Raw genomic sequence first — 27,427 nt, forward strand, 5'->3', positions numbered from 1 at the left:
TTATTCACAAACCTTGACATAGGTAGAATTGTTCTTTCCTCATGATAATCACTGTCACATTCATTTATATACTCCCGTAACACAGTTAATACTCGAACCATTCGAACAGCTTCCTGTCTTGCACAATTAATACTGTCTTTGTCACCATCCAAAACACACAGTGTGTCATAGGAGGCTTTCAAGCGATCAAAGCAAGACTGAATGAAGTCTTCATGGATTACCACCTACAAATAATGGGCCAAATAAAGACAGTTCAAGCTTTATATGTATATAGTGTTTCATATATATTAATAAAACATTAATCTAATTAAAGATGGCAACAATTTAAAGGTAGATCTCATTTAACCATGATCCTATTTAACGAGAGAATCTATATTGATAGTTGATAATAAAATATGTTTGAGAACAGACTTGTGGCTGCCAAGGGGGAGAGAAGGTGGGGGAGGGATGGATTGGGAGTTTGGGATTAGCACATGCAAACTACTATATACAGAATGGATAAAAACAAGGTCCTACTGTATAGCACAGGTAACTATATTCAAGGTACTCTGATAAACCATAATGGAAAAGAAAATAAACAAAGAATGTATATATAACTGAATCACTTAGCTGTGCAGTAGAAATTAACACAACATTGTAAAATCTACTATACATCAATAAAATAGAAACAACAATAACAAACACACACTATGTTTTGTCAAAGGAAGCTAACATTATTTAAGTTAACAAGTATAAACTAGATACACAAAACATGAACTTCAGGATTAGGTGTCAGAATGGAAAGAAATTCGGCCGAAATCTCCTACCATAACTATACTCAAAATAATCACTTCAAGATAATTATATCAAGATGAAACTCATTTAGACAGCGTTTTGTAGGAGAGAAATGTAGACTAAATATTTTAGGTATGTTTTTATAATACGAATTGAAACAAAAACAATTTCTAGTTAATCTTGAAGTAAAGAAAAAAATTCTTATTAGCAACAGTTCTTCAATCAGAATTCAAATTCGTGTAAGTTTTAATACATGTCAATCCTCACCTGATTGACCTGTAGCCTTGGACCAAGGTTCGTGTATATCTCTTTAAGGAGATCTATAGCTCTGCTGGCAATATCATCATTACTCTGAATCACCACCTAGGTTCAAAAAGATTCAAGTGTAAATACCTTTCAAGAAATATTTTAGTTGGGCATTTCCATTCTAACCATACCTTCCGTTATTTTTAATACAGCATTCAATAATTTAAAAGGGAACATCGACTTTGATAATCAAGTAAAATTAAAGTGAGAAAACAGACCAAAAATATAACAAACGCAAAACTCAAGTCTTTGAATAAATCAAGTTAAGAAAGAAAGACACATTTTACTAAGAATAAAATATGCTGTCATTAGTATTATTTAACCCTGCAATTCAACACCCTGGTAACCAAGCAGTGAGATATTAAGGAAGGAATTCAAATTAATTAAAGGAAACAAAGATTATATGAAATACAGCTTACCATAAAAGGCTACCCACCCCTACCCCATTTGTATAGATCTTCATCACTCATCTAATCGTATCAGTGGTTTTCAAACTATGTAGAGAACTCTAGGAGTGATGACGAGTTTTAGGGATGAACCCTATAATAGGCTTGGGAGGGGGAAGGGAGTGAAGCATAGGGAGACTGAGTCACAAGAAAAAATCACGCTTTCCTTTCTCACTTCAACTAGTTTTACATTTTGGAGTATTATCTAAATTTTGACTTTTAAAAAGGGTCTCTGCTGTTTAAAAATGTTGAAAACCACGTACTTAAAGTCTGAATACTCAAATACCAAAGTAAACAACTTGGTCTGTCTGCAGAAAAATATTTCATATCCAGAAAACAATATAAACTGCTGTGATCAGATTTTTAAAGATAGGAATAATATATTAATACTATATTAGAACAACATGGATGGAACTTGAGGGCATTATGCTAAGTGCTAATAAGTCAGACGGAGAGAGATAAGTACTGTGTGATCTCACTTATATGTGCAATCTAAAAAAATAAAAAACACAAACAAAAAAATGAACTCATAGATACAGAGAACAGATTAATGGTTGCCATATGGTGAACGGGTTCAAAAGGTACAAACTTCCAGTTATAAAATAAGTAAGTCCTGGGGATGTAATGCAGAGCACAGTGACTATAGGTAATAATACTGTAACTGCATATTTGAAAGCGTGAATGGTAAGAGAGTAAATTTTTTTTTCGGCCAAGCCTCACAGCTTTTGGGATCTTAGTTCCCCAGCCAGGGATTGAACCCAGGCCACAGCAGTGAAAGCACCGAGTCCTAACCACTGGACCACCAGGAAATTCTCGAGTAAATCTTAAAAGTTCTCATTACAAGAAAAAAAAAATGTAACTGTGTAGTGACAGATGTTAACTAGACTTATTGTGATCATTTTGCAATACGTACACATCAAATCATTATGCTGTATACCTGAAACTAATGTAGTGTTGTATGTCAATTATATCTCAACTAAAAAAAAAAAAAAAAAAAAATATATATATATATATATATATATATATATATATATAAATACTATAAAGGTGGAAAGGTGGAAAAATTAGTGGAAAAATTAGCCTTAAGTAGATAATATTTTACTCAGGTATCTAAAAATATCACAAGCTAAACAGTGCTGATAAAGTGAACATTCATAATCCTTTCTAAATAAAGTCTTTTTTTCTGTCCTCTATTTTAGCATTAAATGGGTAAGCTAAAATTAATGCTGAAGAAGAAAGAGGTCTACTTTAAATTAAAAAAGGGAAGAAAATAACTTTCATGGAGGGGCATGAAAGATCTGTATGGTCAGTGCATTCACTTCTAAACACATCTGGGACAGACAGATTCTAAGCCAAGACAAAAGGAACATCAGTGGCAGAAGGAGGGGGAGGGGGAGGGAGGGAGAAAAGTAAGATAAAGATGAACTATCACTACCTCCTGCGACAAGCATCAGAGCAGCATACATACATATAATTCATTTGTACAAATGTGATTTCTTACCTATTTGAAAAACTACATCAGATACACTGCTTACAAAGTTCCTACTTTTCACTTACCCTCCAAAGGTAGTCTAATCCTATTAATTCCAAATCATCCATCATATATGCTCTCCTTTTTGCTACTAGTTTTCCTTCTCGACAATTCACAGCTTTGAAGAATCGCTCAAAACATTTCATTCCATTTTCAGTCAGTAGAGAAGGATCAAGCTGAAGTACATTGCTTTCAAAGAAGTCCTTATTAATATCAGGATCCAAGTCTGGTTCATCACCCATCAACTTGGAATACCACTTAAAACAGGCTTCACGATCACAAAGGTAAACTGCGTTCTCTGCTAAGCATTTCCATATTTGTTTTGCCTGAGGAGCGCAGAGCCACAATTGGCCATCCTTCAATAAAAATCTTAAAAAACATAAAAAATTAGCAATTAGATCTACATAATTTTTTATCCTGAAAGGCAATCTGTGTCTATATATGGGAAATAATCCATTTATCACAATTATATTTTAACTACAGGTAAAAAGATGTCAGTTTTTATCAACATCTTAAAATAACTTATTTCTTAATTTTTATCTATTACTAAAAAATACTAGATATTAATTCATTCAACAAGCACATATTAAGCACCTACAATGTGCCAGGAACTCTGCTACGTCACTGGACCTAAACTGAAAAAAAGATGTTCCCTCTACACGTGAAACACTGTAAATCAACTATACTTCAATAAAAATAAAATAAAAGGATACACATTGGGAGAAAAAAAGATTTGTTCCCTGAACTTAAACAGTTTCATCTTTGAAACAGCCATTCTGAAAGTATGTTTAATAGGTTACCTGAGATTTAGCATTGTGCTTATATGGTATCATTGGAGAAAGAGATATTCTATTATGTGACTTTATAGATAACCAACTTATCAACGCTGAAGAGTTAAAATTGCTTAAATTTTAATATTTGATGATGATCTAATATTCATCACTCAGTACTTGGCCACACTGAACAGAATAATTGACATATTTTAAACTTTTTAATGTCAAAACTCAACAGGATGCTTATTAATTATTCAGTGGCATTCTCGAGGGTCTTTTTAGTTTTGGGACTATAGGTTTAGTTCAAGTGAATTCTGTTTCAACTAGTTTCTTCAGTTAGCTTTCTTTTTCTTTTAGCATTCATCCACCCACCCTGTCTGCCACATCTCTGAATGACAAGAGAATAAACATCTCATTTTATTCTGAAGAACTTAACACAATCTTTAGCTAATGTAATGGTGGCTCCATTCCCAATTACATAGCAAGGTGAATGTATTTAAGGTTCCCTCTTCATTTCAAAGCATTTTGAGTTATCAATTCTAGTGTCTTTGATATTTTCATAGTATTGCTGAGCTTAAAGAGGGCTTCTAGCACCTGTCCCACCTAACCCTGTCACCTCTAATTTACAGATAGGAAACTGAGGTCCAATATGATAAAATACAGTTGTTTTCAGTTTTGAGTTGTATTTTGTTTTGTTTTGATTTTTAAAAACAGCAGCAGAAAACTTTCTTCAAGCAAAAATTCCATTTGCAAGGCCAATGTATAAAAATAAAAGCAGAGATATTTCAATTGTTGGGAAGAGGAGGAAAGAAGTGAGAAATGGGGATAAAACCTCTACTGCCTGTCCAGAAATCTTGGAGGAAGCTCCTCAGAAGCCCTAAGGCTCCAAGGTAGGTTTGAAAAATCACTGGTCTAATAGAGCATAGACTTAAGTCAGATACACCTACTTGAGTAGTGCAGCACTATGATATGCTGGTTGTGTGATTTCAAACAAGCTAATTTAAGCCATGCGAATCTCAGTTTTCTTATTAATCAAACTGGGATAATACCTGCCTCCCTGCACTGCTATGTAAAGCATTTAACACAAGCCAAATACATAGTCAAGTTCGGTTCCCATCCCTTGAGAGAATTGCTGTAGGTCATATAGATAGGTACTAATAGAGCAAGGACTAAAAACAAGTTCTCTGATCCCAAACTTTAATTTAGCAAAAGAGCTGATAACCACCCTTCTGTTCTAGGCAATCTAAGATACAACACACACCAATCAATAACAATGGCTCACTATGGCAATGATTCTCAATCTGGGGAGGAAGGTCCTTCCATCTAGATGGTTGAAAAACAAAACACACACAAAACCACTTCACTTTAAACAAATGCCAAATTTCTTAAAATCTGGTGTCTAGAGTTTTCCCTCAAGTTAAAATCTTAATGTACCTACTTATGTCAATGCTTCCAAGTAAGCACATAATTCAATAAATGTAAGCCTATAATTAATGTAGCCCAGGAGAAAATTCCCCAGTGTATCAAAATAATAAATGCAATAGATTTTCTGAGGCACTGATAATCTGGGCATTTCCTTCAGCATGCTTATGATCTGAATAAGCTCTTCTGCTATATGATGTGGTTTCTGAATTCACAAGAAACCTCTCATCATAAAAAATTTTAACAATTTCAAATCTACAAGTGTATAATCATTAAAAGCTAAACATCAATGAGTAAATCAAGCCTTGGACTACATTTAACTTTGGCTTAAGGGAATAAACCTCTTTTCTTCATCCCCATCAGAATAATGTTGTTAACGTATGACTCCAGACTGCCTTTGTCAGCCACTGTTAGGATAAATGAGGCACCAAAGAACTCAATCACTCTTTTAGGGTGCTGGTCCAACAGCCTTTTCTCCCCATTTCCTTACTGTCTATGGTATCATAGACAATATGGTTCTCTACCTGGTTCTGTCAAAATATGGAAATCTCTTCTTTAAAAATAAATATAAACAAATATGAAGACCAGAAGTCTATATACAAAAGGTTTAAATGTGTTCTCTTCAAAATACTTCTTTGCAGTCAAAGAAGAAAAGTTAAAACTCAGCCAATAATTTAAAAATATTTAATAATGAACACATAGGGAAATGTCCTGTGACTTTCATGTAATGATTTCCACATGGGGAAATAAAATATGGCAAGAGCCACCTAACAAAGACCTAGTCATACAGCATATCAACTTGGTATTCTTTATTTGTCTTAAAAAGAGCAACACCAATTGCTTAAAACAAACCTAAGGAAGTTAAGCCGTTCTTGGACTTCTTGAACATGACTATATCTACTTCCCAGCCTCACAGTTTGTGGGTCATAGTCTTCATGGTCTGCAAATTAAGAAAAATCTTGCATTATACACATGGTTATCCATATCATTGCTGACTTTAATCAAAGGAAGTCAGTTAAAAAGTCGTTAATCCTTTATCACTAAAAGGCAACATGAAATTTACTAATTACTGGTAGTTTCTATCCATCTCCTTTTTCCCAACCAAAATAACCTTTCCTTTCACATAACCAAAAGAAAATAGTCTGTTAAATGTGCTGTCAAAAATAATTCTTCATACAACACCTTCGCCCAATTTTCATACATAATGAATTTCTGATTACAGCCTAAGACTGACCTGAGTGGCCTATGTTATAAAAAAATCATATTACCAACCTCTATCTAGGAAGTTAGAGTTAACGCAAGATGCTACTCTACATAATGAAGTTATCATACCAAAATCACCACCAGCATGTTATGAAAGCCTTGAACATTCTCAGATAAATTTAAGAAAACCTACCCTTCTATCACAGCACGATGATGGGTATATATTGGTCACTAGGCCTAGCTTAATTTGGAAATTCCTTAAAAAAATTTTAATAAAATAAAGCTAGTAAACCCTTTGGTTTTACTTTCATTAGAGTATACCCTACAATGGAAGAAAAAAGTCTCACAGTGTTTGCAATGAAAGACCAGAGCAAAAAAAATCTTTAAAAGCACCTCCGGTCCTAAAAACATGTTGGACAGTGTTTTTTTGTTTTTATTTTATTGGAAAAAGCCATATATGATCTGGAAATGGTCAAGTTAATTTGTGGCTTAGAGCAGAAGAAAGCTGAAGCAAATGTTCTGAACACGTGCTTTCAACTACTTGGGAATCAGTGACATTTCTTCCAGAAAGTTGAGGCAAGTTATGCAGGAATAAGAAATTATGTAATTTTTAAAAAAGAAATTGTATAATTTAATTAGAATTAATTATTGGTATTTCCATATCCTGGATCTTATGGTATGTGTATGCTAGTGCCAAAGAATTCTGATTGTGTGTGACGCTTTAGACATAGTAATGGTAATGTCTTAATTTTTTTTAAAATTAATTTATTTTTGGCTGCATTGAGTCTTTGTTGCTGCACGCGGGCTTTCTCTAGTTGTGGTGAGCAGGGGCTACTCTTCCTTGCGGTGGCTTCTCTTGTTGCGGGGCATGGGCTCTAGGCGTGCAGGCTTCAGTAGTTGTAGCACTCAGCTCAGTAGCTGCAGCATGCAGGCCCTAGAGCGCAGGCTCAGTAGTTGTGGCGCACGGGCTTAGTTGCTCTGCGGTATATAGGATCTTCCTGGACCAGGGCTTGAACCCGTGCCCCCTGCATTGGCAGGCGGATTCTTAACCACTGCGCCACCAGGGAAGTCCAATAAATGTCTTCAAATACACTGAGGTTTCTTCTCTGAACAAAATCTTAACATGTTGTAAAGATGGACCACTTACAATGTTTAGAAACATCTTTTGATGCTTTGGTGAAGAAAAGCAGCCCAATGTATTATGACTACCTGCTTTCTACTTCCACATAATACTGCTATCTACCCAAGTCCTAAACACATATTGTCTACTCCCCAAAAAAGTCAATTTCATTAGGGCTCAGGACTTGAAGCACTACTTCTCAAGAGGTTTTCTCAAGAAATTGAGTAGAATTCTATTCCACTATGTAGCAATTTTCTTTTTCAGAGCATCAGTCAAAGTACCTGAATAAATGATGGACTTTTTTCCTTAACAAGGAGTTTACACACAGTTTTGTTTGTCAGGTTCTTTTTTAGGGGAAATTTTAATAATTTCAAAAGTAAGTTTAAAAAATAATATAAGAAACACTTATGACCTTTACTCGCATCACCAGTTGTTTACATTTTGCCCCATTTGCTTAACTAATCATCACATATATGTATGTGTGTGTGTGTAATTTTTCTAAACCATTTGAGAGTAACTTGGCGACATGTCCCTTTATTCCTAAATACTGCAATGAACATTTCTGAGTAACAGACATTCTCTTACATAACCACACACAATTATCAAATTAACACTGATACAATAGTATTGTATTATCTAACCCAAGGCTTCTCAACAGCACATTATTGACATTTGGGGCTGGATAATTCTTTGCTGTGTTGAACTGCCCTATGCAGCAGTGTAGGATATGTAGCAGCATCCCAGGCCTCTACCCACTAAATTCCAGGAGCATCCTTGCCCAACTGCCCCCCTCCCAAATTAAGATAACCAAAAAATATCTCCAATTTTACCAGTAATGTCCATTTATGCCTTCTTTACCCCAAATCCAAGATTAAGTACACACTGCTTTCAGCTGTCACGCTAATTCTTCTTTAATCTGGAGAATTCAACATTCTTTTTATTTCTTGACCTTTTATAAAACTATGAGCCAATTTTGTTGCATGTTGCTTAATGTGGGTTTCTCTGATGCTTCCACATGATTAGATTCAGGCTAGGCATTTTGGCAACAAAGAGTACCACAGAAGTAACCCTATATCCTCCTCAAAGAATCATTATCAGGAGGAACAGCGTATGTCATTCTGCGGCAGTATTCATGTCAACTTTGATCACCTGGTCGATGCGGTTTCCATCAGGTTTCTCCACTGTAAAGTTACTATTTTCTTTTTTAATTAATTTGTGGGGACATACTTTGAGACTATGTAAATAGCTTGTCTATCAAACTTTTACCCACTAGTTTTAGCATCCTCTCCCTTTTATTTAGGTGGCAGCACTTTATCAAGAGCTGGGACCCTGAACATAGGGAAGAGATTTGAAAACATTCAATGAAAGCCAAACAATAATCAAGAAAAGTCAAGAAGTAAGAAGATCCCTCTATACTAAATAGGAATAGAGGAGCCCTACACTTCGCCACAGAGCAGTTTCCGGGCTTATAAAACATAAACAAGATGGTTGGTGGTTCTGCCCATAAACATTCAGCTCTAAATAAAGAGATCAGTGAGCTTATGGCTAAGGCTAACATGAACTGGCTCGTCATTATTATTTTTTTAAATTTATTTATTTTTGGCTGCATTGGGTCTCTGTTGCTGCGTGTGGATTTTCTCTAGTTGTGGCGAGTGGGGGCTACTCTTCGTTGCGGTGCACAGTCTTCTCATTGCGGTGGCTTCTCTTTGTTGCAGATCATGGACTCTAGGCACACAGGCTTCAGTAGTTGTGGCATACGGGCTTAGCTGCTCTGTGGCATGTGGGATCTTCCCAGACCAGGGCTCAAACCCATGTCCCCTGCATTGGCAGGCGGATTCTTAAGCACTGTGCCACCAGGGAAGTCCAGGAGCGTGGAGTCTTAACCACTGGACCACCAGGGAAGTTCCTGTATATTGATCTTAATTCCTGCAATCTAGGGGAACTCATTTATTAGTTTTAATAGATTTTAGCATATTCTTTAGAATTTTCTGTATATGAGATGGTGTTATCTATTAGACATAATTTACAATTTCTTTTCCAATCTGGATGCTTTTTATTTTTTTCATGTCTAGTTGATCTCGCTAACATCTCCAGTAGAATGTTAAATAAAAGGGACTAGAGTGGACATCCTTGTCTCATTCCTAATCCTAAGAGGAAAGCAGCCAGTCTTTCACCATTAAGTATGATGTTAGCTGTAGGTTTTTTGAGATGCCCTTTATCAGGTTGAGGAAATTTCCTTCTATTCCTGGTTTGCTGAATGTTTTTATAATCAAAGGTGTTGGATTTTGTCAAATGCTTTTTCTGCATCTACTGAGATGATCTCATAGTTTGGGCCCTTTATTCTATTAATATGGTATATTACAATTGACTTGGGGTGTCAAATCAACATTGTGTTACAGGGATACATTCCATTTGGCCCTGGTGCATAATCCTTTTTATATGTTGCTGGATTCTGTTTGCTTGTTTTTTTTGATAACTTTTGACTATATCACAAGGTATACTGATCTGCAATTTTCTTTTGATGTCTTTGTATTATTTTGGTAGCAGGATAATAATGGCTTCAAACTATGAGCCTGGAAGTATTCCTCTTTTTGAAAGAATATGTGAAGGACTGGTGTTAATTCTTCTTTAAATATTCAGTAAATTCAGTAATTCACTAATGAAATTCACTAAACCTGGTTCTGGGCTTTTCTTTGTGGGAAGTTTTTTGATTACTAATTCAATCTTTTTACTTGTTATACATCTATTCAAATTTTCAATTGCTTCTTGAGTCAATTTCAGTAATCTGGCATTCTCTTATTTTTTAAATTTAAGGTTAGTGGTGATGGCCTCTCCTTTTTGACTTTCACAACTAAGCCTAACTAAAGGTTTGTAAATTTTGCTGATCTTTTCAAAGAACCAACTTTCAGTTTCATTGATTTTCTCTTCTCTATTTCACTTATTTCTGCTCTAATCTTTATTAATTCCCTTTTGTTTTCGGGTTAGTTTTCTCTATTCTACCTTTTGAAGGTGAAATGTTACTGATTTGCTGTCTTTCTTCTTTAATACAGGAATTCTGCAGTATAAATTTCCTCTAAGCACTGATTTCGGAACACTCCGTAAGTTGTGACATTTTGTTCTTTTTCATTCATCTCAGCATATTCTCATTTCACTTGGCATTTCATCTTTGACCCACTGGTTAGTAAAGAATGTATACTTTCCATACACCTGTGAAATTCCCAAATTTACTTTTTAATTTATAATTTAATTCCACTGCGTACAAAAAACCTACTTGTATAATTGCAATGCTTTTAAAGTTAATAAGGCTTGCTTATAGCCTAGAGTATGGTCTATCCTGGAGGATATTCTGTGTATACATGAGAAGAACGTACATTCTGCTGTTTTCGGGTGGAGTATTCTACAGATATCTTTTAGGTACAGTTTATGGGTTTATACTGTTCAGGTCTTCTATTCCCCCCTCCACCCCCCATGGCTTTGAATTACTGTCTGCTGTCAGTTGCCTTCAGCCTAATTACTTCCTTTAATATTTCTTCAAAGGCAAGTTGGCTAGCAACAAATTATCGCCAACGTTTGAGAATGTCTTTACTTTGCCTTCATTTCTGAAAGACAGTTTTGCTGAATGTAAGGTCCTTAGTTGTCAAGTCCCTTCCCTGCCCCTGGCACTTTGAAAAGGTTGGCCTACTGCCTTCTGGCCTCCAATGTTCTGATAAATCAGTTGTTAATTTTACTGGGGTTTCCTTGTATATGAGGAGGTAATTGAAAGTGGCAGTCCTCAGAAGACAAAATGCAAAAATGTGATCTACAATAAAGACAAGTCCTCCAACTCTATCCAGAAACCAGGAAAAATGGTAAATAAAACTTTTATAAGTGTTCAAGCCAGTACAAAGTCTATCCTACCAATAAGGTAAACCTTAAGTGAAAACTGAGAGATGGTTTTATACTGTGCTGTATGCATATAAAAAAACTTTTAAAAAATGACTTGGTAAGCACCAGTGCTTGAAGGCAATAAGAACACATGAGTAAATATTGAAGATAATTTTAGTAAGTTCATTACTTTATCTAAATAATGTTAAAACAGGAGGCAGAATCGGCTCACCATACAATTGAGGAAATGTCGCCACACACCCCACCCCACCCCGCCAAAGCTTAAGATACTAGTACAGATGAAACATTGGCAGGACAAATAATACTGGTGAAATACTTATCAGAAATTGAGAATATCAGTAAACTAGAAGCCTGATGCTATCCTGCTGAATAATGTCTCATACCTAAGGGGATCCATGCAACACTTTCATTATATAGAGGCTAAAACGTAATTTATTTTTGAATTGCAAATTTGGAAATCGGTGGTTGATCGATTTCCAAATGGTGTGAAAAGTTTGTTTTAACAAGGAAAATTTGACTAGCTTTAAAAATTACTTTCTCCCCCATATTTAAGTATCTGGAGACTGATCAGTATTAATCAGAATATTACTACAATAGAGGAAGAAAAGGTATCAAAGATAGTTAGAAGGTATGGTGTCAATTAAGTCAGGGGAACATAACAGTAGCAACAAGAATTCAAGGGCTTACTATGTACCAGGCATTATTCTAGCATAAATAACTTGTTCAAGGTCATACACCTAATATGTTAGGTCATGTTTCAAATCTAGGCAATCTTACTATGCAGATTCACATCTCTTACTTTGTGAAGATACAGACAATATAAGAAGGGAAACTGGAAGCAATGACTCATGTAGAATTTGACTACAAAGGAAAAGAAAACCCTAGTGAGGCTGAACTGTACATGTATCATCTCCTGATAGCCTCGAGAGCAGGATTCTCAACCTCTGACAATGAAATTAAATGAAATACCACATGCAAATAAATTAAGTAAAAATTAGCAATGCAACACATGTGGTTTATATTAAGGCTTCATTTGGGGGGAAGGCCTGCATTGGCATCTGTGAGGGCTTTGTACCATCAAGAAGAGGTGGCATCATAACAGAATGTGAGTTACATTAAACTGAGCCGAGATGTTTGAATGCTTGGGAGTACTACATGCAAACCTCTTTTGCCTCTCTCAGATTTTGTTTGCATTTGGTATATAACATAAATCATATGGTTGCATGCCTATGTTGCCCTGATTATTCTATCATGCTACTTAGATGGAACTTAGGACTGAAATGATAAAAGATTATTGCCTGGTGCCTATCAGTTGCCTGATGCTTAAACCGGCTATGCAATCTATTAACTAGGAGGACTCAGCTGGCCCAGAGTGGTAAATGGAAGAACAGAGTCAACAAAATCAGTTCAGGTATCTTGAGAGCTGCTTAGTTTCTCAATTATGTTTATCTGAGTTTTATATATGGGAATGTATGTATGTACCTTAAGTGTTAAGCAAAGCAAAAACCTTGTGATTTATAAGCACCTTGGTTGGGATTTTATTCAACAATGCCAAGAGTCTAACTCTTCAAATAATGAGTATTAGAAATATCCTCATTTTTAATACGTATATTGGCTTCTGCAGACTCTACTATAACATGTTAAAGGAGTGGTATGTTCAGTAACCATTATGTTCAATTCTATCTCTGTGGTAATATAAAGTTTTCTTTCTATGGCAATGTGAAGAAACTTAAACCTACAAGATAGTTCTGGGGTTTATTTTGGGGCCTATGAGTTTGGCATAAGAGAGAGGAATATGTACTAAGAACCCATCTGTACCCTAGCACACAGACTCAGACACAACTGTCAGAGGGCAAAAGCACATTGAAACAGAGCTCCACATACAGCAGGCGCTTAAAAACAGACTGTTGACACCACAGAAATCTTTACCTTAACATGTTAAAACAAATCCACACTTTGAAACCAATGTAAACATGTGGATTCTAGTAGCCTCGGATCTCTTTCTTATAAACTTTTAATTCGTAAAGTCTGAAGAACTTATGAAACATGGACTTAGGATTACAAAAGAACTATAGTATTTGCAAGAACAGACTTAGAAAAAAGTTTTCTTGAAAAGATAACGGTGGTGGTAGTAAGGAAACAAAGGATGAAAATGAGTCAGGTACATACCTAGGAAGGTAACAACCAATTGTAGTATAGGCAGGCAGAGCTCCCAGGCAGGGAAGAAAAATAAATCAACTTAAACAAGGAGAGTGGGTAAGGCAAGCACTTAGTAAAGAGCCTTGAAATGCTGGCCTGGAGTTTAGAGTGTGTAAGATTTGGGAGTAAAAGTGGATCACAAGTTCATAAAGGAACACAGTTTATAAAATCAACTACCTCGCATCTTTAAAAATACATTTGTTGTCACTTCTAAGGTAACTGATGAAAAAAAACGCTGGTAAGGGAAACTGCTGTTATTTTTCATAGTTCATGTTAGCTTACAATACATACCTCTAGCATATAGTCTCATGCTTTCCATATAAGTTGCAAGGTTTTCTGCTACCAAAGTAACTAGGGCATGATTGTGCTGAAGTTGATTGATTAAGTCATGGCGATAGAATACATGGGGACTTCGCTGAGTTTGACTGAAACGAGAAGAACTTAACAATATAATTAGGCAATTAAACTCTGTTGTAATCGAAAGAGCTTATACAATCTAAATTCCAAGATACTAATTTAAACACTTAAAATGGTTTCCTTTATAAGAGAATTAACTTTGGGCCGTTTATTTTCTTTAATGACAATATTAAGCTATTTAAAAGAAAATAATCAATGCCTCAAAAATAAGACATTAATTCCACTATTCTTCCTTCATACAAAAACTATGCATTAATATTCTCCAATTTCACACTATGGGAAAATCAATGACTGATTTCTTCTCCCATACTACAGTAGTAGCAAAGCACTTACAAGTTTACATGATTATTTCCAGAATTATAAAATAGAAACATTTCTTGTAACATTAGCACCACAAAGATTATGTTGTAAATGTAGTGGAGAATTTAATCAAAGAAAGTGCTTTTGTTAAAATTTTATTTATTAGGCATTCAAAGTACAGAATTATCTCTTATTTCCATCAAGTATGCCAGATAATTTCAGTGGCATGTGTTGTATCTATTAATCTCATTCCTCACTGCATTTTATCCTTCCTGCTTTGTTTCCCTTTTTGCCTGGATCTACCCTAATCCGTATTATATATTTCTTACAGACATTATATTTCTGTAATTGGTTTACTTTGCAATGTTTTAACGTTTTATTAACTTTGAAATGTCATACTACAGAAGTTTTCACAGTAAAATAAACCTATTGGCTTTTTAAATAGTTAGTTTTTAAAGTTAATTTCAAACACTAGATTTCAGGTATGTTCAAATGATGAAAGATGATAGGTATAGTTTAAAAATACTTTCTGATTTATTTTAGCTAAAGTTTGTTAAATAGCCGACTTTAAATATCTTACATGCCAAACTTTAGTTACTGGAATAATCTGTTCTTGTACTTTCTGGTTATAAGAGTTGGAAAAGATAACATGAAAGCAATATTATCATCTTTATTCTGATACTTATCACTAAATTGTGTCTTACTTCCTCTTCAATAAGAGAGGTGGATATGATAAAGGAATCTTCTTTTGTTCAAATTTAATCCATGTGTAAGCGTCCTGTCACCCCACTGTAATTTTCTTTTTTAAAACTCGCTTTCACCAACTGACAATGCCGTTTCTTTTCAAGAAAATACATAAATAAAAATATTGAAATTTTCTGCCAGAAGCCTTACCTCAAATTTTGAGGTGCTTCGCCAAACAAACTACAAATTTCTCTTATTTGTTTCAGTGCAGGAATTACCCATTTGTCATTTGTACGAAGTTCTTCTATAAAGCGATCTATCCACTGGATCTTCTGTGTGTCACGGTCCTTAAAAAACAATTTCAATGTTTTATATAGGTCAATACTCAGGAGAATTCCACCTTCAAATTAGTTTGAGAATTACAAAATAGAGCTTTTAAGATTAGCATCATACACATTATGCTGTAACTGCAGTAAAGAATAATAAAAAGCTGCTTTTAAGTACATTTTTATTCCACATATACTACCAAAACTCCCACAAGTAAAACACTATTATAAAAACTCAACATGACACGGATTCAGATATATCTACAGAAAGGTATTAAGCACACTGAAAAGTTTGATTTTAAGTTGCCAGGAGGTAGACATTTAGCTTTATCCAATGTGTTAGGAGAGTCTACCACATAATAAAATCCAGCAATAACGTGTAACTCCAATTGTTACTCTGTATGGGTTTGTTTTTAGCATAGTAAGGAACATTGAAAATTTGTTTTACCAAGAAAATAGTACAGCAACTGAGTGAAAAAAATTCACCAAAAATAAATTCACACACAAGGAGAGAAAGAGACAGAAACAGGAATAAGCAATTAAAAATTAATGTTATAAAATCAAAATAACTTCAGATATATTTTACTTCTCATACTTTACTCCTTCCCTGAGTCAATAATAATCAGAAATGTAGGTTTGTGTACCTAACAATTTTAAGTACAGATTATTTTTATTTTGTGTTTGTGTCTCTCTTTAATGAAATAATTTAAACTCAAGGTTCTTATTACTATTTGGTATACTAAATACTTAATGAACTACTAGTACAAGTGCAGTAAAAAAAAAAAAGAAAACACCTACGTGAGCTATTAGTTCTTATCTAAATTTCAGTTCATTAGTATAGGAAATAGTTTTAACAAGTAGGAAATTAGTTACTCAGCAATATTCATTTTACCATGAATTAAAAAGATACACATGCTAGAAGTTAGAATGTAGGGAAGCTGTTGATCTGCTCATAGGGAAGGCACTAAATGTTTTAGTGTTTAGGAAATTCTACTAATTCTTCTTAACTTCCGTAAGAAGCAAAGAAAACCTAACTTCTCTTACCTCTAAAGTCCATAATCAACTTTAATATCTTATATGATCTACTGATATTTGAAACTGGTATTTCAGCACCATACATCTGACACTACCACCACTATATTACTTGTTTTGTTTATACCGTCTTTCTACTAAGAAGACTAAACTGCTTTTAGATGATGCACAAAACTTAGACATAGAGACCTAAGAGGAAGAGAGACCTACATGAACAAAGTATGTCAATTCTTGAAGATCATTTCAAAAATAACAATGTCAGAAAAATCTGGAACTATTCTATATCTAAGCCATCCTCATGGTGAACGAGAAGGGTCACAAAAAGTGAGCAAGGCAGCACAACCTCACCTGGGAGCAACTGTAATCTAGTATTTTTATGTGGGCACTGAGAGCCAGGTCCATGATGTCTACAGGCACATCATCACTATGGGCCAGATTCCACAGGAGGTTCAACACTTTGTGTGCCATCACACCATCTTTATCATCTTCTGCAAGACGACGTATCAGCTCAAGTAGCTTTTCTCGCTGCTTTTTACTTGCATTTGTCCAACTGGCCTAGAAAAAATTTTTTAAATGATATGGAAACAACACATATTTATTGGTCACTGCTTAAAACTGTCACTGGATAAACTATATTCATCAGAAAAACAACACAGCTAAGCACAGCATTATTCAAGTGGTATCTGAGCGATAAGACAGGACAGATTTAAATTCCAGGAAAAACAAAAGAATCTCCATTTACAGTTAAATACCGTAGATCAGAGTTTCTCAACCATGAGTACTACAAACATTCTGGACTGGAAAACTCTTTTTCCAGTTTTGTGGGGGGCTGTCACGTGCACTGTAGGAAGTTTAAAAACACCCCTGGCCTCTACCCCACTAGAAGCCAGTAGCAACTCCTCCTCCTAGCTGTGACAACGAAAAATATCTCCAGATATTGCCAAGCATCTCTGGGAAGCAGAACAGCCTCCTGTTGAAAACTACTGCCTTAGATTCAGTCTGTCATTTGCACCTTTAAAATTATATTAAAAGATGTTAAAGACAACTTGATATACAAACATTTTCATAATAAATGAAAAAAGCCTTTTATAGAGCAATGTGCATTACACGCATTTAAAAACAGAAGTCTATAACAAAGTCTGTTATTATCCAAGACTTACACAGAACAGAAATGATACAATGCTATTTCAATTTAGAAGACAGAATACTCATTTAAAAACTCTAAAATGGAAAAACAAAAAACAAAAAAACAAACCCTCTCTAAAATGGTACTTTTTAAATGCCCAGTTTATACAATGGGGTATGTGTGCAGGCTGGTGGCATCTGGTGGGTAGAGGTCAGGGATGTTGCTAAACAACATGAGAAAAGGTGTATGTATAACGTTGATAATCAGTGTTTATTGGAAAATAAACTGAAATCAACCTAATGGCAAATAGCAGAAGGATGATTAAGTAAATTACAGAGGATCCTTTCAATGAAATTATTACTCAGACATTTACAATGTGATAAATACAGGGTATGTCATAAGTCAACTGGAGTGCATACTTCTAATTCCTCCTAGACCCCTTAAAATTATGAAAGGAATAAGAGAAAGCTGCTAGGAATATAAAACAAGACTGAAATATTAGACTGTATTACAATTAAGAACATTTTAAAGAGAGACACCAGCAAACATTATGTGCCTCCTAAAGAAGAGCACATCACCACCTATGACATATTCTAGCAAAACAACAACAAAAAAGGCTCTGTATCATACTTTTGATATACAACAAAGCAATAATCAATCCAGTTTCCTCAACAAATAATTTACAAGGAAAAAGTAAAGACAAAGGGGGGAACTGTAGATTCAATGGGACTTAAAAGACATATGCAACTGATTACAAACTATGGAGCCTAGCTCAAACAAACTCCAAAAATAAGGTATAATCTGAGGCAACTGAAGTTTCATCACTATTTGAGAATATTAAGGAATTATTTGTTTTTAGGTATGATAACGATATTGTGAAGTTTTTCTTCATGTACTTATCTCTAACAGACATATACTAGAGTCATTAAATATGAAAAGGAGAATCCATTAAGAACATTTGTTTAGGGCTTCCCTGGTGGCATAGTGGTTAAGAATCCACCTGCTAATGCAGGGGACACGGGTTCGAGCCCTCGTCCGGGAAGATCCCACATGCCATGGAGCAACTAAGCCCGTGCACCACAACTCCTGAGCCTGCGCTCTAGAGCCCGCGAGCCACAACTACTGAGCCCACGTGCCACAACTACTGAAGCCTGCACGCCTAGAGCCCATGCTCCACAAGAGAAGCCACCACAATGAGAAGCCCGCGCACCACAATGAAGAGTAGCCCCCATTTGCCACAACTAGAGAAAGCCCGCGCACAGCAACAAAGACCCAACGCAGTCAAATAAATAAATAAAAATTCCTTCCTTAAAAAAATAAACATTTGTTCATCCAAAGCCACCATAAGGTGAGTAAAAAAAAAAAAAACAAAAAACAACCACAATTTGCAACACCTGAACTGATAAAGATGGCTAGTGTTCAGAATGTCAAGAATTCCTAAGAACCAATAAGTACAAACAACTCAAAAGGGAAAAATTAGGCAAAAGACTTGAACAGGCTTTTCACACACACACATAAAAGGAGAATAGAAACATATGAAAAGATGTTCAACTTCATTAGTGATCAAGGATATAAAAACCAATACGACAATGAAGTAACATTTGATACCAAGCAGACTGTCAAAACTCCCAAATTCTGACAAAAACAAGTGCTGGCAAGGATGTGAAAATCTCAATGGGACTGTAAACTGGTATAACCACTTTGAAGAACGAAGACCTAATTAGAACTCAAACATTGAAAAACTAGACCAGCTAGACCAGGCAAGTACATAAGTCTAATCAATAAGCTTTGAAATCATTTGGTTGCACTCTATAAAGAACTGCAAAGTGACCTGGACTTCATGCTTCTTTTGAATCATCTTTAGTAGAAAGTTTCAAGACACACTCCATAAGAACGTTAGTTTTACCAACACCTCAAAAAACAGTGCTTGTTACCAAATAGTAAGCCCTCAATAAACATCTATTAATCCAAAGGGGGGGAGCATAGATGATGGAATTATTTTTATATTTAGACTATTGTTGTATTTAGACCACTCTTAGAAGTGGTCTAAAGTGGAGGGTCCAGAGAATGTAATAACAATCAACCTCTTCTTTCTCCTCCCATCATGGCCATCACTGGTCATGTACCATCATTTCGTAAGTCATCTCAAAATTAAAAATGAATGGCAATTAACTTTAGAGTACCCCACTGTAACTGATTCTGTTATTTCCTTAGCTGCCTTTGTTGTACTTCAAACTTAATTTTTCCATAAGGCAGTGATTTACAACTTTAATGTACTTAAGATTCATCTGAGAATCTTGCTTAAAATACAGACTCCCAGGACCCATTCCTAGCAACTCAGAGTTAATTGGTCTTAGGTAGAAGCCAGTAATTGGTATTATTTTTTCTTCAATTGTGAAATACACATCAGGAAGGTACAAACATACACATTATACTACATAATGTAAACACCTATGTAACTATTACCCAGGTCAAATGTAATATGGTAAGCAGCACTCCAGAAGCTAGCTGGGTCTATTTCTGAAGTTTATGTTAATGCAATCAAGGTATATGAAATTCTTGTGTGCCTTCATTCCTTTCTTCAACCTTCTCTTTATTAGACTCACCCTTGTGGTTGAGCTGCTCAAATCTGCTCATTCTCATTGGTATGTTTCATTACATGAACATTCCACAATGTATCCATCTTACATAGCAATTTTTAGCTATTATAAATAATTCTGCCACAAATGTTGATTGTGTATACTGGTGTATATATGCATGAGTTTCTCTACAGTATATATTCAGAAGTCAAACCGATTAAGTCATGAAAATCTTACACTTTTCCAGAAACACCAAACTATTTTCCTAAGTGGTTGTAGGAACTTATGTTCCCACCAGCAGTCAGTATAACTGTTATAACTGTTATTTTTAACAAGATCCCTTCGTGATCTAATGCCAGTTGTTAACAGAATGCCCCTATGTGAACACTGCCATAACATCTTGTGTTCTTAATCCACAAATTCACCAAACACTTGGCTTTTACAAACCCAGCACTAGTAACTGGAGAGAGACCACTACACAATATGGCTTTAAAAAGTGCATCATGGCACCAATGCAGATATGACTGTAGGAGCTCTTGGGCTACCTTTTGAATTACATTTCCATTAAGTCCATGAATTACATTTCCAATTCGCCTGTGCATATCACCCCAGACTATTAAGGTATTGGTAGTCCTTGCTGTTGATTCTTTATTTTTCATTGCAACCAATTAATCCTTCCCTGCAGTCCTACAGTTCACTTGAACCTATAATAAAAACACAAACTGCTAGGGGAAAGGAATCCAAATTGACAACTGAATTAAAAAAAAAATCCTTATTTATGAGGACTATTATTATAAAAATGAATATCAAGATCTCATTGAAAAAGAAAACAATGGTCAATTCCTTTACACTAGAAACTGTTTAATGATTTCCATTTAAGTACTTACTGGGTAAGAACCATTCATAGATTTAATGAATTAACTGTATTAAAAATGAAACTGTACTACTATGTTAACTATTACCTTAAAGCAGTCAAAAAGATGATCAAGTTGCTCAGGAGAAAAATCCCATGCCAACTTTGCCAGTAGATCATGTACATTCTTCACAATGGCTTCATGCTTCCCCGCCTATTGAAAAACCAAAGAAAATCAGAGCATACTAAAATTTGAACAGCAATAAGTAGCATACACTGTCTGTGGAAAACTATTAATAAAGTATTCCCATCTCCAACTAACTGTGTAACCTAAGAAAATTCCTAATATTTTACATGTTTTAGAACTGCCATCTAAAACCTGACAACTCAATTTCTTGACATACATGGTTAATGTAGACTTTGGGAATTCATGTGAACTTTTATTACAGTTTATTGAATTTAACATGCCAGTTCTAACATTGCAAATAGGAGAATAAGGCCCACCAGTGGTACTGTTTCAAAATTGGAACCTTAAGCACTCAAAGGCAAAACTGAATGCTTTCTTGGTTTCTACAGACTCAATGAACAAAGCTTTGTAATCTAGAACTCATCAATACTTCCTAAGTGATCCATGAATAGAAACTTGTCATTAAGATAATCAAAGGAATCACATAGTTTCTATCTCTGAGACCAAAGATCACTTATCCTTCTAAAAGCTATTAATCTTTCGGATTATTACAGGATTTTATAAATAATCTAGTGATTTAACTTTCCTGACATCGGAGTTCTTTGTTTTCAGTATATGAAGAAACCAATTATGGATGTCTTATACTCTTTCAATAGACATTTCTTATTATTTTACGTTTGCCTCTTATTTAAAACCTACAAATTGCCAACCTTTACCAAATACATACAGTAGATGTTGGAATATTTTTTATTTTAGAAATATTACTGGCCATCTCAAAAGGATTCTTGACAGGACTTCTGTAAACAATAAGCATTTACCTATACTAAAAGTCAAACAGTATAAGTCTTCATCCCTTTTAACTACAACTATTACCATTTCTTTAGTTTTTAGTACATTTCTTTTACAAACCAAAGAGCCACCATCTTAAATTCCTTACCTGCGCTGCCCAGATATTATCAAGATCTTGTAAGGTCAGGGCCTTTTCTTTGATGACAAAACGAAGAATCTTCTCTAGCTTTTCTACATACTGTGGTTGATGAAGACTATCTCGCAAGACTATGGATAAAATATTGTTCTGCTGTATCCACTCCTAAATAGAATTCAAACACTTGTTTCAAAGCTTCTAAAAATATATACATAAAGTATTGTTCACACTTTTAGCTTCCACGGTTTTTTTTCTCCTTCTTTTTTTTTTTTTAGTTGCAGCATGCATGTGGGATTTAGTTCCCCAACCAGGGATCAAACCCGGGCCCCCCTGAATTGGGAGCGCAGTCTTGCCCAATGAACCACCAAGGAAGTCCCTGTTCACACTTTTAAACATTAGTAGGAATTTAAAAACTCAAAATATGGGCTTCCCTGGTGGCACAGTGGTTGAGAGTCCACCCGCTGATGCAGGGGACACGGGTTCGTGCCCTGGTCTGGAAAGATCCCACATGCCGCGGAGCAGCTAGGCCCCGTGAGCCATGGCCGCTGAGCCTGCGCGTCCGGAGCCTGTGCTCCGCAACGGGAGAGGCCACAACACTGAGAGGCCCGCGTACCGCAAAAAAACAAAAACAAAACAAAAAACAAACAAAACAAAACAACTCAAAATATAATGCACAATGGAACATGGTTATGTGTTCTTTTGATACAAAATTATGAAAAATCACAATAATTTCATGGAACTTAATTTTGCACATACAGAAATGTTTCCATGAATTAGAAACAGTGAAATCATTAAAAAGATTTTACTCCAGCATTTACTCAGAAAATTATTATTTAAATGTAGCAATCGGGCTTCCCTGGTGGCGCAGTGGTTAAGAATCCGCTTGCCAATGCAGGGGACACGGGTTTGCGCCCTGGTCTGGGAAGATCCCACATGCCGCGGAGCAACTAATAAGCCCGTGCGCCACAACTACTGAGCCTGCACTCTAGAGCCCGCGAGCCACAAGTACTGAAGCCTGCGCACCTACAGCTGGTGCTCCGCAACAAGAGAAGCCACCGCAATGAGAAGCCCACGCATCGCAACAAAGAGTAGCCCCCCGCTCGCCACAACTAGAGAAAGCCCGTGCACAGCAACGAAGACCCAACGCAGCCAAAAATAAATAAATAAAATAATTTTTAAATAAATAAATAAATGTAGCGATCACCATGGTTTAGGTATGGGACTTATTTTAGGATCTTTAGATTTTTTTATACCAGTTTTGATTTGGGTGAAAAGGTACTTTTTACTTTTATTTATTAACCAATTACACTATTATTGCTTATCCATTAGCTTTTTAATCTTCTCAGCAATCCTAATGAGGGCTGTATTACCCTATTACAGAAAAGTAAACAGGCTCATAAGTGTTGGAACCAGAATCTGAATCAAGGCTGAAAGCTACCGAAGTCTGTTTCTCTGACACTATGCTATATTGCTTGACAGTTATTTATTTAATATTTAAATCAACAAAAGAAAACTAACTCATGATACAATACAAAGGTAACAGTCCACACTGTATGATTTTACACTATTCAATTTAATGAGAATAAAAAGTATTTAGCCCCAAAATGTGCTAAAGAAGTACACTTCTCAGCTGGTAAAGGCCCTTTTTTACTTCTAATCTATTACAGACAGATATTTTTGTAGAATACCATTAAAATGTGGCAATATGAAATTGCTACAGAAGTTTCTAAACACTCAATGCCATCTGCCATATTCATCTAGCCTTGGCAACAGCTCAAGGACCAGAACCAGACCTCAGACCACACTGAGTAGCTCTGTGCTCGACTTTCCACAAGATGAACAGACAAATCAGATACACAAAACTACATGTCTACCACCTGACCCCCTAACACAGGGCCAATGTGTCTAGGCATCCTCCACATACCTTTTATCACATTCTAATCACTGTTTTCCTATTAAACTGAGGCCTCCTTGAGGTCAAGGACAGTTCTTTTACAGATGTCTCCTCAGTGCTGTCAGACAGTATGCACTAAAGTTATTCAATATTTAAGTAGCATTCTTATTCATTTTTAAACTATAATATATGCAAATTATCTAGGGTAAAGTTTCCTAAACTTTCAACATCAAAATGATGTAAGTGCTTAAGCGAAGTCCTTACAATGATGACAAAACATTAACTCATGTGTATCTTATTCCAATAATTCTATTTCCTATTTTAAAATCTTTAAGTGGAATTCATCAAATGAATAGGCCACTTCATTCAATAGCTACCAGATACTACCCAATCTATTTCCCAAATCACCTTTATTTACTCAATTTCAACCCCCCACCCGACAAGCTAATAATTATTTCAGAACACCTACATTCAGCAGTAAGCTTATCAAAGATGTGCTAAGCTACCCATTATCATCAAACAATTACATATCACCAAATATACCAAATAATAAACCATGTTATCACAAAAAGTTCTCAGGATTAACAGAGTTGTAGATCAATCCAAACACCTCCCAATTTCAAAAGTTTACTTTAAAATGTTAACATTACTAACTTTAAGTAGAGCTATTCTGATTTTTGCCTTAGATAGATTCTTATTCATGAAAGTAGAATCAAAGGACTTACTGCCATTCGTTCAGCTGTGAGCCATTCTTCCTCCTCAGGGTTACCATGCCGATGAGTGTAGTATGATACACTAGATATCACCTTATTAACTTCATTAAGTGCATTCATCTTTCCATTAAAAGAAGAAATCTGCAATAATCTGTAAGAGAAATTCAGTGTTAAATACGATTCTAAACATTCACATAAATAATTATTTCAAGAGGTAAATATCTTACCTAAGTATCATTTTTAACCTAAATATTTCTAAATTTTTAACAGTTTCTTCTTGTCCTGGAACCCTTGAAGCTAAATTTTTCAAAGATTTAATAATCATTGAAAGAGCATCATTTTTGGCTTCATTCTTTGCTTCTTTTTTCAGTTCTTCATCAGTTAAGTTTTCTAAAAACTGTGGAACCATTTCTATTACTGGAAGGAAGTACTTTTTCACTGTATGAAGAGTGAGAAACTCATAGCATTGTCCAAATGGTCTGAAACAAGAGAGACAAAAATCTCTTTTAATATTCAATTTCTTACAATTCAACTAGGACTGAACTCAGACTGTACCTATTACTTTAAAACAATCCGGGGACTTCCCTGGTGGTCCAGTGGTTAAGACTCCACACTCCCAATGCAGGGGGTGCGGGTTCAATCCTTGATTGGGGAACTAGATCCTGCATGCTGGAACTAAGAGCCCGCATGCTGCAACCAAAGATCCCGCGTGCCGCAACAAAGACCCGGCACAGCCAAATAAATTTTTTTTAAAATAATAATAAAAAATAAAAAAAACCAGAGTAATTTCCTTTAAAAAATAAAAAATCCAAGTTACCAGCTAAAGAGAAGAAACCACATTTGAAAAAAGCAACAATTTTTAATCAAGCAATTAAGTAGCAATTTCTATAATGCACTGAAGATTAATTTTAAAACATAACTTACTTAATAAGGGCTGCAATTATTTGAACATTTAATGCTGATCCATTAATAAAACGATCATGCAAAATCTGAAACCCATTTAAAGTGCCGAATTTGTTGAGAAGATCCACGAGCCAACCCTGCAACAATACAGTTAATAAAAAAGTTAACTTCCTGCTTTTGGGCGGGGGGAATGCTATCTGAAGTAATTTCTTGATTGAAACATACTAGAAACAGGAAATTCAATAAAATTATTATGTAAAACCATCTTTGAAAAAAGACACGGAATATTGCATATTGTTCACAGTAATCCTGTCTGTGAGAAAAGCATAAGTAGTAGTATAGATCACTAGGGCACAGTTGTTTGTTAACGATATAGCTGGTGAACAGGAATTAGAAGCCACGCTTCTATCTCAGAGATTCCACCACAGGAGAATACCTTATTATCTGAAGGTCTATTTTAAAAAATTTAAGGGGGTAAAAAGACTCTTTAAAAAAAAAAAAAGATATTTGGTAACCTAAGATATTGTTTGAATTTATTTTTTGTTGTAGTTGTGAATAACTAAAAACACCCTAAAACTACAATAATCTTAAAGCCAAAGAAAAACTAATCCCTGGTATTCTATTTTTTGTTCCTAACTAGAACATGCTGGTTGATGCTCTGTTTTGACTCATGTGAATACACCTAGTTCTCATCTTAGAGGTACCACAATACAATAGTAAGAATTATCTTTCAACCTCTTCTCTAAGGGATAGCAAGTAACTCACAAGTACAGTGCGGCTGGGATAGGCAAATTAAAAAGGAATCAAAAGCTTATACAGATAAAAGAATCAAATGTATCTAAAAAGTCACGTACTTAAGAGAACGTTTAATTCCTTGCCTTCTTCTAAAAGGCCACATTTTGCAAGTCACTGAGGGAAGAAAAACAAGAGGGGGAAAAAGGGGGCACTTTCTCTACTTAAGTCTTAAGCAAAAATAATTTCTACAGCTATTCAAAAACAAACAAAAAGCAGTGTTCAGGACAAAGGGAAAACGCTAAGTAAAAGGTAACTGCCTTAAAGAGACACTATGGTAGTTTCGATATGATTTTTATGAGACTCTAAATCAATTAAATTCTCAAATAAATCAACTACCATATATTTCTATGTAAGTTCATTATAATGTTTTCCTTTTTATTTGGCCTTAAAAGGCTAAATCAAAACAATTAAAACTCTGATTCTTACAAAGAAATCTGTTGAGATAAAGTCAGATACAAAAGAATTTATGTCAATTTAATTTTCATAAGGTATTTTAAATAGACAAAACTAAACTACAGGGATTATGGACATGTGCTTGAGTCCAGCTATAAAGAAAAGCAAGGAAATGATTTTATTAGTTAGGACATTACTTAATGTTAGGAAGGCCAGAGGGGCAATGATTGGGAGGGAGTGTGGAAGGGGGCCTCCAGGGAGTGACAATGTACTATTTCTTGACCTGAGTGGGTTACATGGATGCTCATTTTGCAATAAATCATTAAGCTATTTAAAAAAAAAATTAAAAATCTGAGCATTTAATTCACCAGGTCCCTTTTAGCATTCAGCAATTCTAAGAAAGTACATACTTATTATGTAATGTATTTTTATTTCTCCAGTAACTGGAATGAGACAATTAGGCTGATATACTCAACAGTTATGTATATATAACACAGTATATATATGTGCACAAAGTAAAGAATCAGGCTAAAGCTAATCTCATATATTTTCAGCTGCATTGTACACTTATGCAATTAGGAATACTCAAAAATTAATAATACTCAAGAAAAGCTAGGCTTCAAAGAAAGATATTTAAAAAT

General features: G+C 35.1%; 1 protein-coding gene across 6 annotated transcripts in view; it reads right to left on the reverse strand.

Moving 5' to 3' along the window:
* USP9X (ubiquitin specific peptidase 9 X-linked) overlaps positions 1-27,427 on the reverse strand; it is a 126,754-nt gene that overhangs the window by 56,757 nt on the left and 42,570 nt on the right. For 4 of the 6 annotated variants that reach the window (XR_012329224.1, XM_033849996.2, XM_033849994.2 and 1 more), the window contains exons 7-18: positions 25,620-25,735; positions 24,923-25,174; positions 24,708-24,846; positions 22,101-22,253; positions 21,086-21,190; positions 16,767-16,973; positions 15,271-15,407; positions 13,951-14,099; positions 6,105-6,192; positions 3,084-3,426; positions 1,042-1,137; positions 13-224 (exon numbers count right to left, since the gene is read on the reverse strand). Coding sequence is in view for 5 of the 6 variants with exons in the window: in XM_033849996.2 (XP_033705887.1) it covers positions 13-224; positions 1,042-1,137; positions 3,084-3,426; positions 6,105-6,192; positions 13,951-14,099; positions 15,271-15,407; positions 16,767-16,973; positions 21,086-21,190; positions 22,101-22,253; positions 24,708-24,846; positions 24,923-25,174; positions 25,620-25,735 (1,997 nt within the window). In the remaining variant the exon portion in view is untranslated. The remainder of the gene's footprint in view (positions 1-12; positions 225-1,041; positions 1,138-3,083; positions 3,427-6,104; positions 6,193-13,950; positions 14,100-15,270; positions 15,408-16,766; positions 16,974-21,085; positions 21,191-22,100; positions 22,254-24,707; positions 24,847-24,922; positions 25,175-25,619; positions 25,736-27,427) is intronic. The other 2 variants (XM_033849995.2, XM_004312589.4) reach the window with 1 other exon arrangement.

This window comes from Tursiops truncatus, chromosome X, assembly GCF_011762595.2.
Source record: "Tursiops truncatus isolate mTurTru1 chromosome X, mTurTru1.mat.Y, whole genome shotgun sequence".
NCBI lineage: Eukaryota > Metazoa > Chordata > Mammalia > Artiodactyla > Delphinidae > Tursiops > Tursiops truncatus.